This window comes from Cygnus olor, chromosome 1 (assembly GCF_009769625.2).
Source record: "Cygnus olor isolate bCygOlo1 chromosome 1, bCygOlo1.pri.v2, whole genome shotgun sequence".
Taxonomy (NCBI): Eukaryota; Metazoa; Chordata; class Aves; order Anseriformes; family Anatidae; genus Cygnus; species Cygnus olor.
In genome coordinates, this window is record NC_049169.1 from 21,325,291 (window position 1) to 21,342,442 (window position 17,152).

The following is a 17,152-nucleotide window of genomic DNA, read 5'->3' on the forward strand; positions in this document are numbered from 1 at the left end:
GCACAGAGTGAGGTCAGAATTAGAACTACATGCTTTAAATGTTCTGGTAATTATTCCAATAAGTACATGCATGTGTTTAGCAATGTTTTCAAGCTGCAGAGCAATAAATGGAGTAATAAACAAATGCAGTTAGATTTCATAAAAAGTATCACAGTCTTGAAGAAATAATATATACAAACCGCAGAGACTGAATGGTACATCCCAAGAGAGTCACATGAGGCCAGCTGCGTCTTGTTACACACAAGCACTGAGAAGTGTGCCTTGGTTTGGGACGTGAAGAAAACTTGTATCTGATCTGCAACTGCAGCAGTTCTCATTTTCCAAGCTGATATTAGGGGGAAAATACTTATTTTTAGATGTACAAGGACCATATTTTATATTTCAAATTGGTGTATTTAAAACAAAACCTTTTTAGTTAGTTGATTACTAATGAGGAAGTAACTATTCTCATTACTTTTCTCATTACTTTTTCATTATTATTCTCTCATTACTTCTTCATACTGATAAACACTTAACCTACTGGAAAGTTTATACGTAAAAACAATAAGCTGTCAAATCTCTGCTATAATTTGTAAGCTACAATGATGTGAATACTTTTCTAAAGTGAAAAGTTACTTACTGGAGAAGGCAAGTGAGTGATTTTTTTTATTTTTTTTTTAATTTAATGATATGCAGTAAAAAAATGTGTTTACCTGGAAATTCTCCATGAGCGAATGGACATTTAACCCAAGAGCCTTGCTTGGTTGTAAACTGAAACCAGAGAAATCTGTTAGGAAAACTGATTTTTAAATTTCAGTCTGTGGCTACAGATTCAAGTAGAGATAATCAATGCATTCCAGAAAGGCGCAGAAAAAGAATTCCCAGCTTTCCTGCTTTATAGTATCTCCCAACACTTGATTTAAATTAGGTCCACAATTCTTCAGATATTTACACACACACTAAATTTTACAGAAACATTGACTTATAAGTAGCCTAAAAGAAAATAATAATATGCCTGTATTAATCTTACGTAGCATTTTTTCTCACCAGGAAAAATAAACAGTACTCCAGCAAATGTAGTGTATCAATCATTTTTATTATTGAATATTCAGTATGGCAAATATTCCACATTAAGTTTAACGCATGCTTCAGAGTTTGCATATACAACCTTTTCTTAAGTGGTGAACATGGAGGGCACAATCTGACCCGTGTCCTATCATTGCAGCTGCACTTCCAAAGAACCTCCTTGTACTGGGTCTGCTGGGATGGAGTTAACTTTCCCTGCAGCAGCCCAAACAGTGCTGTGCTCTGCACCTGCAGCTAGAACAGCCCTGGTATCACACCAGTGTTGTGTCTATTGCTGAGCAGTGCTGGCAACACCAGGACTCCCTCCAAACGCCTCAGAGCCAGCAGGCTGGGGGTGGGCAAGAGGTGGGGAGGGGACATCACCAGGGCAGCTGACCTAAACTGACCAAAGGGCTATTCCACACCATATGTTGTCACGCTCAGCAGTAAAAAGTGGGAAGGGGGAAGGAAAAGGGGGGGTTCTCGTTATGAAGAAGTCTGTCCTCCCAAACAACCACTACATGTATCAAGGCCCTCCTTCCCAGGATGTGGCCAAACATCGCTCGCTGATGGGAAATAGAGAAATTTTTTTTCTATCTGTGTGCTTCTGTGCAGCCTTGTCTTGTTTTCTTCCTCTTCCTTTTCCCTTTAATTAAATTATCTTAACCTCAAACCATGAGCTTTTTTTCTCTTGCCAGCATACTTTTTTTCTCCCCATCTGCTTCTGAGGAGGGGGAATAAGAGTGGTTGTGGTGGAGTTCAGCTGCCCAGCTGGGTAAAACCACCACACTCTTATTAATTTAATCTTTCACATTTCTTTCATTCTTACTTCCTATTCATCAGAGCTATGAAACAAAACATTAATCCTAAAGAATATTAGCAATTCATTTTTTAAAGCTGACAGACAGAGGACAGGAAAGATGTCTTGTACAAATAAATCACTTTACCTTCATGCAAAGTCTCGGGTGAGTGTCCACGCGAGAATATTTAACCTGCTTGAAAAGACAGCACTTGTCATTAGCTAGTTTCATTGGCTAGTTTCAGAAAATTAATTACCCCAAATTTTCTTGGTTTTACTGAGAAAGGAACTGGTTTATTTGCTTTATAAACATCTTAGTAAGTTACTCACATAAAATACTAAGAAACTGCTACTTTGTGTTACTGAATAATTATCTTCTTTTTATCTGTAATGTAGCATTTTTATAGTCAGCCTGACCCTTTAGAGTTTAATTAATTGATTTTGTGGTGACTCGTACAAAATTCTGGTTACACAGTTGTCTCCTTCCAGTCCCTTTTTTACCACTCATCAACAGCACTGCAGAACATTTAAACACATACTCAAAATTGTTGTTGAATGAAGACTTCCACCTTCAGTTTAGAAAATTCTCAATTTTCAGTATCCCTATTCAAGAAAAAACTTAAACATAGACCAAACTTTAGAAACCTAAAAAAATGTTGCATTCTTGATTAATAATTGTTTACCTCCCCAGAGGCTTCACCATAAAAATCCTTGTCTCATATAAAACATTAGTATCTATGTAAGTGATGCTACTATAACAAACACCATTGCTCAAGTGACGGAGCACAATGGATCCAACACAAAAAACATAGTATCATGACCAAAGTAACACCTCTTTCATGTAACTTTTTTGAGGACAACACAACGGATGTCCTTAGGCTTATCTACAGTAGGTTCACAGAAGATATTTCCATGAGAGTCCATTCAGAAGTGGAGACAGAATTGCCATTGATAAAGCCCCACCCTCATTAGAGAGAAGCGTTACGTAGCATTTGGGCCTAAGTGCATAGTTGTAGAGTGTGTGGCGTAGTGTGGATTTACTGGGGAAGCTGGCACTATTTAAGGAATCTCTGCAATTGTCTCCAGCGCAGTATACAAATGTTCTTCAAGGTTTACAGTATAAGAAATGGACTAAATGTAATGTGTGATTCTGTAATACCAAACTTTTTGCAATGGAATAGAAAAATTCATCCTCTCCGATAATATTTGTTCAGCCATTAAAAGCAATAAGTACAGGAAAACACTCATTGTCTGTAATAAACCAACCTTGGACTATGTTCTGAGCAATAGATATGACCATTACCAGCCAAACCTCATTATAGGCTTATTTTTCCTTTTTTTTTTTTTTTTCTCCTGCAATCAATGAGCTGTGCTCATTGTCAGCAGATGATGAATCCCATAGGGACCACTCACATGTGTAAAATTAAATATATTTGTTTTTGCAAGATCAAAGCTTTGTTGAAACACATAATATGGTGAATCTGAACAATCACTGAACACTTGGCCAAGAGTTCCTAATCAAAAAAGCATTCAAAAGTTTTGAGTCAACTCCCCCAGATTGTTTCATCAGAATAAGACTCATAAAGTTTCAAAAATTAAGAATTTGATTGGTTTGCTTTTTGAATTGTTACCTAAAGTTTACTAGCTCCTCTCCACAATCAAGAAAGCCTGAAACTTACCTTTCAGGATGAAAGCTGGAATTCTATCCAACTTCATAAATCCAATACATTCAGGATCATGAGATTTATGGTTGAAGTATATAGCAGTTCAAGATAATTGCATTTAAAGTTCTTTTCAACTTTAGAATATAAATGTTGAAAGAACTGAGCAATGCCCACAATTTCAAGACATTGAACCCAGGCTGAGGCAGGCACTTCAAAGAGATCTTAATAGAGTATAAAACTACCATGACCTATCAAGGTACCATTACCTCTCCAGTAAGATCTAAGGAGATTTAGATTCATCTCATTTATATTTTAGATGTCTAAATGTTAAATATCCAATCCAATCACAATAGACCCTTGTTATAGTCAGTGAAGAGAAATGGGTACCTTCAGAGATGCATCCCTCTGAAATTTTTTATATACCCGTCATCAGATGAGACGAGTTGTCCTTTGAATATGTCTGCTTCATTTGCTTACTTTAAAGGGAATCTGAGATGAATAGTTCAGACTTGAACACCTATCTTTTAGACAGCAAAGTCAGGGAAGATGAATCATGTCTTTACTATAAATGAAAAGCAGACCCTATTGACCCCAAAGAATTTAGTAAACATTACTAGCTTTACAGTCATCTCCACATTTTATTTGTAAGTAGTGAGTCAGCCATTATTGAGTTTTCTGAATAAATTATGTGGTTAGAGTACAAGAACAGACTGTGGCTATAAATAGTTTTAAGTATCAAAGAAGAAGAGAGGAATTTGCAACTGCTCTTATTCCAAAGTCTAGCTGTTCATATTATGCATTGATTTGGTCATGGCCTTCACTCTCGGTGGTTGAATATATCTGCATAGCTCTTACCTTCTCAGGAAAATGTTTGGAAGAGTTTTGTATATCCTCACAGTGGTCATTAAACTTCATTAATCTGCATAGGTTAACCATGACAAGCACAGGACAGGCTGGTTCCCAAGCTAGGGTTTGTGTTGCTGGATTATAAACAATATTATCCCATAGCACCTTTGTATCTGTGAGAAAAAGTAGAAACATTATTCAAAATGTCTAAAAATGAATAAAAACCTTTCCTAAAACTGGTACCTATGTATGTGCTTAAAACTAAATCCATTGCTATTCTGTTTCCTTGTCATTTACACCAATCAGCAGTGTTTCATGCTGTGACAGTGTAAAACAGTAATTCATCCCACCAAAGTGTTGGCATTTACTGTACAGATCATCTCATCAACCTGAGAGCTTAGCCTGACCAGTCTCCTACTATGATGACAGATAGGCATCACCAGGGAATGATGCTTTAGATCTTAAGCAGGTCACATAACCTCCTGGAATTGCATTCCTTGACTATCAATCATAGAAGGAGTATAATGCGAGTACATTTCTAGCCAAGGACCTTCAGTATATGGTACATTCAAATAAATTCATATGCTAATGATTGGAGGTCCTGGAACTGGAGGCTCAGGCTTCATGAGCGTTCTGAAGAACTTACATGCACATAACACAATGAATGTGGAAGCTATAGACAGAGCATGAGTGTTCCCGTAAGTGCTCTCTATTGCATAAATAGTGTTCTTTCCCTTTTATTTAGTCAAACTGCACTCCATTGCTGCAAAGGGATGGTAGTGTCACAGTCACTACATTCTGCCACAACAAAATAAAACAAAAGTGAAGCCTGGGTTAACTAAAGAGGAAATTGCTTCCATTCTAACACAAATGGATTGGTCCTGCAAGAACGTGAAAGCATTGCAATGGATCTCTATGCAGTTTAATGGAGTTTGGAGGTAGTGCTGGAGGTTGATGTTTGTAATTGCTCTCATAGGTTGTTTTGTTTTTTTGTTTTTTTTTTTAATCAAATACTAAAATCCCTTACTGGACTTCTCAGCATCATCTGGAACAAAAATATAATTGTACTTATGCTGGACTAAACAAAATAAAACTATTTTTCAGGATGTACTTTGTTTATCTCCTTGGTAGAACTTCTGGTAAAGACCTATACAATATGAGAATTTCATTTTCAGCTGTCATCTCAGACCAAAATCTGACTTTGTTGGAACAATTTATGCAAATAGTTTCCCATTACGTATAGGAAGTTCCATATGCAGTTAACTGTCATCTTTCTCAATTCCCATTAACTTCCCTTTCTCAATTTATTTACCATTTATTACTGGTAATTTATTATTATAAACCATTTATTACTGGTTTCCTGTTTGATAACAAAATGTGTTTAAAAACCTGTTTTCACCTTCATTCATTTCTTGTTCTTGCTGTTAATGAACTAGCTTGAGATATCTATTGTAATAAATAAGTAGGCACGCTGATTTTATTGTCTGGTTATCTACTCTCCTATGTGTTATAACTGACACCAGAGAAGAAATTTTTAAAAATACTCCTCCTTCTGTATCAGCACAAGAGCAAGACATTTTGAGATTTTTTTTTGACAGGGAAAAAAAAAAGAGAGTGTCTTATTCTTCATCTCTCCAGTCTCTCCTTTAAGCTAGGTGTCAGAAACCTTCTTCAAATCTTTCTTCAAAGCCCTCTCCTCACGTCAGCATTCCTTCTGACCAGTTTGCATGTGACTTCAGAAAATGTGGGAAATGACTAGAAAGTTACTTAGTGTTTATATTGGCATGAATTTTGTGAACAATTTGCTCTGAAAGTAAGTTATTTTATCTACCCACAATATAACAAACCAATGTGATGATTTCCTTGTGGTGTTGCAATGCCTGGTTTTCACCTTAGATGAATTTCAAATTGTGACATACTACTAGAACTGCTGAAAAACACTGAGATAAAGAGTAATCACAAAATACTTGCCATTTTCAAAGGGACAAAGTTGTATCCTCCTTGCATCTGGAACTGCCAGCCAACCCTATAACCCAAAAAGTTGCCATTAACTAGAAATTTTCAGGAACACCAGTTTTTAACATTTCAGAAAGAATGTGACAGAACAAACATCCCACCAAAGACACATATGCTGTGTTTATTAGTTTGGGGAAACATTTTTTTAAAGTATATTTTGCACTAGATATCTATTTTATTGTTCATCATCATGGGGATTGGAGCTGATAAACTAAGGTGATTTCTTCTACCCCTATATTCCTACTATTTCTAAGTTATATATTTTAGTCCAATTTCATTTAGAAAGTCTCACAGTTTGATTTTCATTGTTTCTTACAGTGTAATTATATTCTAGGGGTAACCAAAAACATTAGAGAATCATAATACAAGATCTCATGGCTTTTGTTATGGTTAAGAATGTATCCTTAAAATCTGAGGACTAATACTTAACCCAGTCCTGCAAGTATCTATGCATGTCTGTTACTATAACCTAATTATTTAGATTCATGTGCAAATATTTTTATTACTCACAGTCCCTATCTGTTTTTTCAGCAATCATATTGTGGGATTTTCTATATATATGATAGGAGAAATAATATCTTTCTAGTGATCTCCTACCTTTCAGAGTGAAATATATAAAAAAAAAAAACACACTAGGTTTGGAAGAGACCTCCTGGTTTAACTTACATATTTCGCATATTAAGGTATATGATATTAGGTGCCTAAAATGTATACATCTGAATGTGAATTAAATGCCCAAATTCCTATTACAGTGGCCATATGAAGATGTAGACAATGCAGCCAGTGGAGTCTACAGTGCTATCCAGCTCACCTCAAAATAGGCAAATACACTTGGTTCACTGAGTAACTTTATAGGCTCCACTGATTGCATTAGCCAGATTACCATTGACTAAAGAGTTTGGACATCTAATACAAATGTAGATATCTACATCTGGACATCTACATTTATTGTCTTAATCCAGAAACTAAAACTTACCCCAAAATTCACAGAGAAACTAGGTCACATAGTATTTTTGTATCTTATCAAGGTCATTTTAAATTGGTTTGGTGACTTTTTATTTCTTTTTCTGAAAGATATTCCAGAACCTTGCTTATCAGATTATCAGAAAAAAATCTGCATATATCCTGAATATATTCAAGGAATGAAGGTTACCATCCTTCATTCTTGTGGCAAGAATCCCTTCATCTTGAAAAAATCTGTTCTTATAAGTGACCATTCACTTAATTCACTTAATTCACATAATTGAATATTTAGTCAACAAATATGTTTTCTCTTTTCCTGTGTTTTACTACGGTAATGAAAACATGTTCATAGAATAATAGAATGTCATGGGTTGGAAGGAACCTACCTTACAGATCATCCAGTTCTAACAACCCTCCTGCCATGGGCCGGGATGCCACCCACCAGATCATGTTGCCCAGGGCCCCATCCAACCTGGCCTTGAACTCTTCCAGGGTTGCTGCATCCACAACCTCTCTGGGAAACCTGTTCCAGTGCCTCCCCACCCTCTGAGTGAAGAATTTCCTCCTAACTTCTAATCTAAATCTCTCTTTTAGTTTAAACCCATTCCTCCTTGTCCTGTCATTATCTGCCTGTGTAAAAAATCGTTCTTCATCTTTTTTATATGCCCCCTTTAAATACTGAAAAGTTGCAAGGAGGTCTCCCTGAAACCTTCTCTTCTCCTTACACAGCACCTTACACGTTCTTTGTTGTTACACGTGTTTGTTCTGCTTTTTCAGACTTTCCATTCCCCAACCAGTCTAGATTTTTATATACATCTTCCATTTTTGCTAATCATTCTTGAACACAGATGTAAGAATTGCCTACATTATTCCATAGAAAGCCTTACCTTTACTTTTGTGTCATCTTAGAATAATCTAGCCCAGTAGACCTTTATTCAAATTTACATCATGTAAGCATGTTCATTTAAATCATCGTATGATGAACTATTACACCTAGATTTTTTTCCTCCACAGTTAGTTCTAAATTAGGACTCACAATTCACAAGAATTGTTTTATCAGAGCAAGTACATGAACTTGCACTTCATACCATTATACTTCATCCTCCTTTAGTTATTTCATATATGAAGATCTCTAGTCTCTTGATTCTCTTCAATTTTGACTACACCACTCAAATGCGTTTTCAGCAAATCTCATTAACACATTCCCACCTTCTGTGCCCATGTGATCACCCAAAACATTTATATAAGACCTAAGTGTTATCCTTAAATAACCTTTCTACAAGCACTGCCCTATTCAACAGAAGTAGTTGAATTAGCCCTCTAATGAGGTATTATCTACCATACAAATCTTGTTGTAAGCCCCAGCTTCCTCAGTTCATCTTTTAGTTTCTCATATGAAACTACATCGAATGCTCTGCTGAAATTCAGATAAAAAATTCTGTCTTTTCATCACTTATAAAAATCAGTCAAATTAGCCTTACACAATACTTTCCATAAGTTAATGTAAATTGTATTCGTTTTTCCTTTTATCTCCATGTTTTAATTAGTGTTTTCTGAAAAATCTCTTCTGCATTTACATAACTATAAGGTCAGACGAGCCTTAGTCAAAAACATAGCTCTAGAGCCTTTTCCTACAGATTTTTCCTCCTTTTTTTAGCACAAATCCCAGATAAAATTTATTTAATTAGAAACACAAGTACATATAAAATCCAGACTGTTACCTCAATGCAAAGACAAGGAAGTAGCTGAGAATATTTCAGAGAAACCGATTTTAACGTGTCCTTCCCTTTTATCTGAAATGAAAAAGATGGTCATGAATCCAGGACAGTAAATAACTTTCAATAAAGTTAAATAAATACATAGAAGGTTATTTCCTATATGTATGATCTCAATGAGCATTCCTACCTACAATTCTCACACCAGTTCAAGAAAGGAATGCTTCAAGCTTTAACTCACCACAGCAAATTGTCCCACATCTTCACAAGTAAACCATTTGTGACACAAACGAACATAATAATCTTGATCTCGAAGAAAGTTGGATACATTCACTGATATGATTTTCCTTGCCCTTTCTACATTATAATCTAACTTTCCAGCTGAAAAAGAAAAGTCAAAGATGGAATTACTACACCTGCTTCTTTATTACCTTATATATTTCTGACTTCATTATTGCTTTACAAAAGATACAGAATGAATCTTCTAACTTGATAGGGATGAAACTCAACATTTATAGATTCTTACCTAAGATATTTGAATTCATTCTTTTTGTATACTGTTATTCCTAGAGGTCATTTTATTTTATAATATATAATAATTTTCAAGAGAAAAACTTTCAATATTACTAATTTTTAATTAACATTGTAAATGCTGAGAAGCCAGGGCATCTACTGATTGCACTTCAACTTCAGTACATGAATATTATGTAGATCATGTACAAATACTTGAAACAGACACACTAATACCACTTCAAAAGCTGATTATCCTAAGGCTGCAATCTTGTTTCTTTGAAAATATGTACAATTATGTCAGATAAATACAATTTCTTTTTTGTATCTTATTATTATTCACAGGTACACCAAAATTAGGATAGCATTTTTGCAAATTAATCTTAATCTGATTATGAAATCTGTCTACAGACAAAATATGAAACTAGTAATACAAAGTGCATGATAAGGACAAAAACCTATTTCCAAAAGCTTAAGTATTAAATAGATTGTAAGTATTTTACCTGCTATCTAGCATTTCCAAGTCAATACAAAGAAACACTGGATATTTCCAGGATTTTAACTATCCAATATATAAGTAGCAATAGATGTAAATCGTCTTTTTTTTCTGCTTATTCAGCTATGAAAACATATCATTATATAGGTCACCAGAAATATCTCACAGCTTCAAGTTATATAAAAGATCAGCTCACCCAAACAAGCTGGAATATATTTTCCCACATCACTGTTTTTGCAATCTGTAAAATAGAAGCCAGAAGTTTCTTCAGTGCTGCTTTTACAGATGTGTAATTAAGGCTGCCAAATTATCCAATAGCTTACCAACAGTAAACCTATCTCATACACCCCTTTTTAAAGACAGATTTACATCAATTTCCAGACAAATCGTGCATGGGCAGGGGGGCAGTGCAAAAGTACCTTTACCACACACACTGATTACACCCTAACGAGCATTAAGGAGCTATTTCACCAGTGTGGCGTTTCTACTGTAAAACCTCATCAGCAGTTTAATGTGGCAAACTAGGATATAACACTGCACTTCTTTACCCAGTACCTAATAATAATATAAGTAATAATTTCAGTTATTCTTTCCTTGAAAGTCACTCCAATTTTTTACCAGACTCATTCCTCTGCTATAAACAACTGTGTATTTTTATTATTCTGACTCCTCCAGGCTTGCAAAGAATTACTGTATTTAGTTCCTAGGGAGCTTGCCAGAAGTAGAGGCTAGCCAACATTTTCAGAACTAATATCTAATATTTGTATATCTGATATAAATTTAAATTTAAATCTTGATTTTAAAAAAATTTAAATCTTGATTTTAAAAAACTAAATGAATTCATAAAGTGCTCTTAACTCAGAGCAGTATTTTGCTTTCGTTTCCCCACACTGCCATTTCCCTGAGGAAATATTTTCCTGTGTTTTCATTTGTTTGTTCCTCCTTGTAAAATGGCTTAAAACTAGGATTTATAAAGCCTTATTTTTCTCCTCTTCATTCACAAAGTACGTATCTACTTCAATAGTGAATTATGGGGTTATCGAGAAAATGGAAGGATTTCTTGAGCAGCCATAACATGCCTGATACTGTGTACAAGGGATGATCCTGTACCAAGGGCCATGAGCAACAGCAGCCCACCTACAGGCTGTGGTGATGGGAAGGAAAGACAATTATGGGCAGTGGATCAAGCAAGGGGTCTCACTTCATTTTTTGCACCACCACTTTCCTGCACCAGCCACACTGGTTGGACCACAGTGCCGAATCTACTTTTATATGGTAGGCACTGTGCGCCAAAAAAAAAAAAAAAAAGGACCAATGCTATCTTATCTTACCCACTTACATTAAAACAGGTGATAGAACAGCTAGCTAATAAACATAAATAGTTATTTCTTTACACTTTCTTATTAAGCTTTCCCCAATCTCTGAAACCACCTGGGGCCTAACAGAAGACAGCCTATGTGCATGTTTTTTATAGCAAGTCAGACATCTACATGCACTAAATAAATTATCAAAATATAGAATAAAATTGATGCCGGCATACATAATGTAGTACCATTCATATCAGCCTATCCCAGAAAGTGAGTTGGCTTTGCATTTGGGTTTGGGGTAGGTTTTTTATTTGTTTGTTTTGTTTGTGATATTGTCTTCTTTTTTTTTCTCTCTTTGAAAAGATGTTTCTTGAAAAACATCTGTTTAAAGATGGTTTCCTACCTTCAACATAGTATTCTTGACTCATCTTGACGTCACAGTAATTTGGTAATGTTTTCATGGTCACATAGATATGCTGTGCTACATTGACTTCAAAGCAATTGAATTGTACCTGCACCTGTTTAAAACATTTATAAAGTCAGGTTTGTGTGTGAACTCCATACTACATGAAAAGCACTAGTTATTAGAATTAAGCAAGCAATATTCTTTATTTAAACTGATTTATATTTACAATGAGCATTAAGCATCCTCAGATATTGTAGCATTAAGAACGTAAAAGGAGCAGATGACATTTAATTAAAGGATTTCAAAAAGAATCATTACTTCTTATCTTCTTCACTTCCAGAAATCCAAATATCTACAAACTATCAAATAATCCTAAAAGAAATACAGGTGCCCAATGTTCAATGAACTTCAAAAGGATAAAAGGTCTTTTGTACTACCAGAAGTCCTAGTTTTGCAAGCATTTTACAAGCACAAACACTTGCAGAACAGGAAAAAGAAAAAAAAAAATGTCTGCTTAAACATTTAATAGCAACTTCAGCAAATTTATTCATTCCAGTAAGTTTCTGAGACAGAAAGTATTTTAGGAGGCAAAAGTTGATGTCCAATTACAGTAGGTCATTCCCTCACTGATAATGGTAACTACTACATTCCATATTGGTTTTCACCTGGATATACTCCTATTTGGTACAAATGCCTTTAGAGGGTAACATTAAGTCACATTTATATTCATTCAACCGAAACTAAGAAAATGTTACTAAATATGTTTGTTGAACCGTGCCTATAAAACTTACCTTACTCTGAAAGCTACCAATTGTTCGTTGTCAGCCCTGCACTGTCTATAAGGACTTTTGATCATCAAGTGATACAGAGTGTAAAACGCAACTGGAGTTTGGGAGAACTTTGTTTTGCACATGCAATCAATATAACGTTACAGATCACATGAAGTAACACATTTTGTATGGGATTAATAACAGTTATCCACCACTAATTGAAAACAAAAATTCTTGTATTTTAAAGAGTGGGTCAAGCATGGCTTTTTTTTTTTTCTTTTTCAGTTGCAAATTTTAACAACAAAGACTTCTGCGTTTAGTTTAGCACAAAATTGTACTCTGGTTTTGCAATTATTATCATGAGTTTAGGACAGATGTGCACAAGTGCTTAGGCACTTGGCTGTCTTCTAGATGTGTGAAGTCCATTGACATGGTTGGACCAAACTAAATCTGTATGCACTTAATGGTCCCTGTGGAATTGTGCTTCCTAGCAATCGGAGGTACAAAGCTTCCCCACAATTTGGTAGTCACAAAAAGAAAGCTAACAAGATTGATGTGAAAACTAGGTTTTGCAGAAGCAGCTTCTCTTGATAAAAGGAAAGTGGAAGAAGTGTAAAAATAGTAGAAAATCAGATGTCTGGTTATAAAAGGACATTTTGTCATGGAGTATCATTTGACAGTGATGAAGAGTATATTTCATTGCAGTTTTCCACAAAGTCAATCAGAGAATAAAGAGAAATACAACATTTTTTTTCCAAAGGCTCATAAACATTTACATGAAAAACAACCCCCCCCAAAAAAAGGAGTCTACCTTCTTTCCATTAAGCATCTTGCTTTTTTTCCTGGCAAATCTCACATTTGTGCACTGAGATTGCTGTGTGTCCAGTGAAAGAGAACATATTTCCAGCCCACGAATATTTTCTGAAATGAGTTAAGAATAGATTACAAAAATGTAATTTGAGCAACTTTAACAAAAACAAAACAACAGCAAAAAAATAAAGCGTATCTTAAACTTTCCAAGTGAAAGGCACATGTATTTTACCTCTGTAAAAAAAGAGGGACATTATATATAACACACAAATGAAGGTGGGAGCAAGGATTAAAGATTGCTATAAATTAAAGCTTTAGTTATGCAAACTCTCATGCAAATGATTAAGCGTGAATAACACCAGGAAATATCTAAATGGTAACGTACTAAGCACATGAATGGCAGGATGTTAGTAAAAATAAACTACGCCAAAACATTTCAGTGCTTTTATTTTATTTTGGTGCAGAATTATAGAATCATAGAATCATAGAATATCCTGAGTTGGAAGGGACCCATAAGGATCATCAAGTCCAACTCCTGGCACCGCACAGGTCTGCCCAAAAGTTTAGACCATGTGACTAAGTGCACAGTCCAATCGCTTCTTAAATTCAGACAGGCTTGGTGCAGTGACTACTTCACTGGGGAGCCTGTTCCAGTGTGCAACCACCCTTTCGGTGAAGAACCTCTTCCTGATGTCTAGTCTAAACTTCCCCTGCCTCACCTTAACACCGTTCCTGCGAGTCCTATCACTGGTGTTTACGGAGAATAGGTCCCCTGCCCCTCCACTCCCCCATGCAAGGAAGTTGTAGACCGTGATGAGGTCCCCCCTCAGCCTCCTCTTCTCCAGGCTGAACGGGCCCAGAATGACTTGGGTTGGAAGAGACCTTAAAGACCATCTAATTTCAAACCCCCTGCCATGGGCAGGGACACCTCCCACTAGACCAGGTTGCTCAAAGCCCCATCCAACCTGGCCCTGAACACTTCCAGGGGTGGGGCATCCACAGCTTCTCTGGGCAGCCTGTGCCAGTGCCTCACCACCATCATGGTAAAGAATTTCTTCCGAATAGCTAATCTAAATTCCCCCTCTTTTAGTTTAAAGCCATTATCCCTTGTCATATCACTACACTCCCTGACAAAGATTCCCTCTCCAGCTTTCCTATAGGCCACCTTTAGGTACTGGAAGAACACTATAAGGTCTCCCCAGCGGCTTTTCTTCTCCAGGATGGACAACCCTAACTCCCTCAGCCTGTATTCATAGGAGAGGTGCTCCAGCCCCTTGATCATCTTTGTGGCACTTCTCTAGACTCTTTCTAATATGTCCATGTCCTTCTTATATTGGGGGTCCCAGAGCAGAATGCAGTTAGGTGGGGTCTCATGAGAGCAGAGTACAGGGGGAGAATCACCTCATTCAAGCTGCTGGCCATGCTTCTATTGATTCAGACCAAGATATGGTTGGCTTTCTGGGCTGCAAGCACACATTGCTGGCTCATGTTGAGATTCCTGTCAACCAAAACTGCCAGGTCCTTCTCCTCAGGGCTTCTCTCAATACATTTTCCACCCAACCTGTGTTTGTGCTTGGGATTGTCCTAACCCAAACCAGTGTAAGACCTTGCACTTGTCCTTGTTGCATTTCATGAGGTTTGCACAGGCCCACCTCTCAGGCCTGTCATGGTCCCTCTGGATGATATCCCTTCTCTCCAGCACTATCGACCACACCACACAGCTTGGTGTCATTGGCAACATTGCTGAGGATGCACTCAATCCTACTGTCCATGTCACTAACAAAGACGTTAAAGGGCACTGGTCCCAATACTGACCCCTGAGGAACACCGCTGATCTCCACCTGGACACTGACCCATTCACCACAACTCTTTGAGTGCAACCATCTAGCCAATTCCTTACCCACTGAGGTCCATCCACCAAAACCATGTCTCTGCAATTTAGAGACAAGGATATCATGAGGGACAGTGCCAAATGCCTTGCACAAGTCCAGGCAGATGATATCAGTTGCTCTTCCCCTGTCACCAGTGCTGTAACCCTGTCATAGAAGGCCACCAGATTTTTTGGGCATGATCTGTCTTTAGTGAAGCCATGTTGGCTGTCACCAGTCACTTTCTTATTTTCCATGTGCCTTAGCATAGTTTCCAGGAGGATCTGCTCTATGATCTTTCCAGGCACAGAGGTGAGATTGATTGTCCTCTAGCTTCCCATGTCTTCCTTTTTTCTGTTTTTAAAAATGGGGTTATGTTTCCCCTCTTCCAGTCAGTAGGAGCTTCATCGGACTGCCACAACTTCTCAAATATGATGGACAGTGGCTTAGCAACGTCATCCATCAGTTCCCTTCAGGACCCATGGATGCATCTCACCAGGTCCCATGAACTTGTGTACCTGATCTTCTTCTACAGTGGCCAGTTCTTCATTCTCTCATTCCCTGCCTTTGCCTTCTGGGACTTGGGCTATGTGACTGGAGCTCTTATTGGTGAAAACTGAGGCAAAAAAGTCATTGAGTACCTCAACCTCCTCCATATCCCAGGTAAATTGGTCTCCCATTTCCTTACAATTCCCTCCTGGAGAGGGAACTGTAACTTTCAGAAGCAAAAACTGTTTCTTCTGTTGGGGCAGATGGAACTTGTGTTTGTATATGTGTGTAGATGTTTGCATGTGAGAGAGCAAAAAATAACAGCAGTATTCTTGGGGCACTGGTAGAGGACAAGTATAGTACGTTAGAAGTAAAAATTTAGTTGCATTGAATTCATCTCAGTTCTCATTCCCTTGAGAAATTCAGGGGCTTTATCCTGGTTTATAGTTAAACGGTTCCACTAAAAATCTTTCTGACACAACTACATGAAAACACCTTGGACACAAGTATTACACTGTGGAACAAAATTTGGCTGAACAGCTATAAGCAAAAAGTAAACAAGAATGATTCAGTAGCAAATCTGCTTCCTACCATCCAGACTCAGAGATCCTTTAATGTTTAAATGAAGAGCACATGGGCTTCCTTGGACACATTTAATCACTGTTGAGATCTTCATGCTTTTCAGTATCGTAGAAGATAAAGATGTAGGAGCATCATGGCAGAAGCTGTTAAAAATGCCACCTGCAAATGTAAAATACAAAGACAGAGAAATCTCATTGTATACAGGATATTTCAGGGGGAGAAAACACCAAAGTTAAGCTCCAACTCTACTGAAATCAGTAAGAAAGTCACCATTGACTTCAGCAAAGCCAGTACTTTACCAAAGATATCATGGGACCAGAGCAAGTACATAGCTGCTTGACTTCTCTAGCAATGAAGTGGGAAAGAACTATGTTACAGATGGGGTTTCATAATAAATTTCCTAGTTTAGGGAAGTGTTAACCCAAAACAGGAAGGAATCATACTTTAAGTCTAGAGTGCAGCTAGATTAATACTGTTTCTAAGTAACCAGATCTGTTAGATCATGACTAGACTAATAATTTAAGCTTTCTTTTTCCCCCCCCCCCCAAAAAAAAAAAAATCATTACCTGCATATTGTGAGCACTCTCATACGTAATTTTCAATTTTAGGAGGGATTGCCTGATGGTCTCAGATGCTGTTAAAATATAATTTTCACACAAGAGGGCACCATTGCATTCCTAGTCATGGAAAAATCCCTCACACCTATGGAATTGTTCTCCCCTTTAGACAAGCACAGCAAGAGGTTTATACATATATACATATATATATATATGCACATATACATGTGCATATATATATATATTATCCAGGCCTTCTTTAAGGCATAAACAGAACCTCTGAACAGAACTACTAATTATCATCTAATTT

At 36.8% G+C, this 17,152-nt stretch overlaps 1 protein-coding gene across 4 annotated transcripts in view; it reads right to left on the reverse strand.

Annotated features, from left to right (window-relative positions):
• IL17REL (interleukin 17 receptor E like) overlaps nucleotides 1-17,152 on the reverse strand; it is a 51,639-nt gene that overhangs the window by 7,624 nt on the left and 26,863 nt on the right. For 2 of the 4 annotated variants that reach the window (XM_040549341.1, XM_040549350.1), the window contains exons 3-13: nucleotides 16,295-16,444; nucleotides 13,348-13,457; nucleotides 11,764-11,878; nucleotides 10,250-10,294; nucleotides 9,289-9,428; nucleotides 9,054-9,125; nucleotides 6,325-6,379; nucleotides 4,363-4,526; nucleotides 1,992-2,036; nucleotides 693-750; nucleotides 180-325 (exon numbers count right to left, since the gene is read on the reverse strand). In XM_040549341.1, the coding sequence (XP_040405275.1) occupies nucleotides 180-325; nucleotides 693-750; nucleotides 1,992-2,036; nucleotides 4,363-4,526; nucleotides 6,325-6,379; nucleotides 9,054-9,125; nucleotides 9,289-9,428; nucleotides 10,250-10,294; nucleotides 11,764-11,878; nucleotides 13,348-13,457; nucleotides 16,295-16,444 (1,100 nt within the window). Of the gene's footprint in view, nucleotides 1-179; nucleotides 326-692; nucleotides 751-1,991; nucleotides 2,040-4,362; nucleotides 4,527-6,324; nucleotides 6,380-9,053; nucleotides 9,126-9,288; nucleotides 9,429-10,249; nucleotides 10,295-11,763; nucleotides 11,879-13,347; nucleotides 13,458-16,294; nucleotides 16,445-17,152 lie in introns of all 4 variants that reach the window. The other 2 variants (XM_040549346.1, XM_040549333.1) reach the window with 1 other exon arrangement.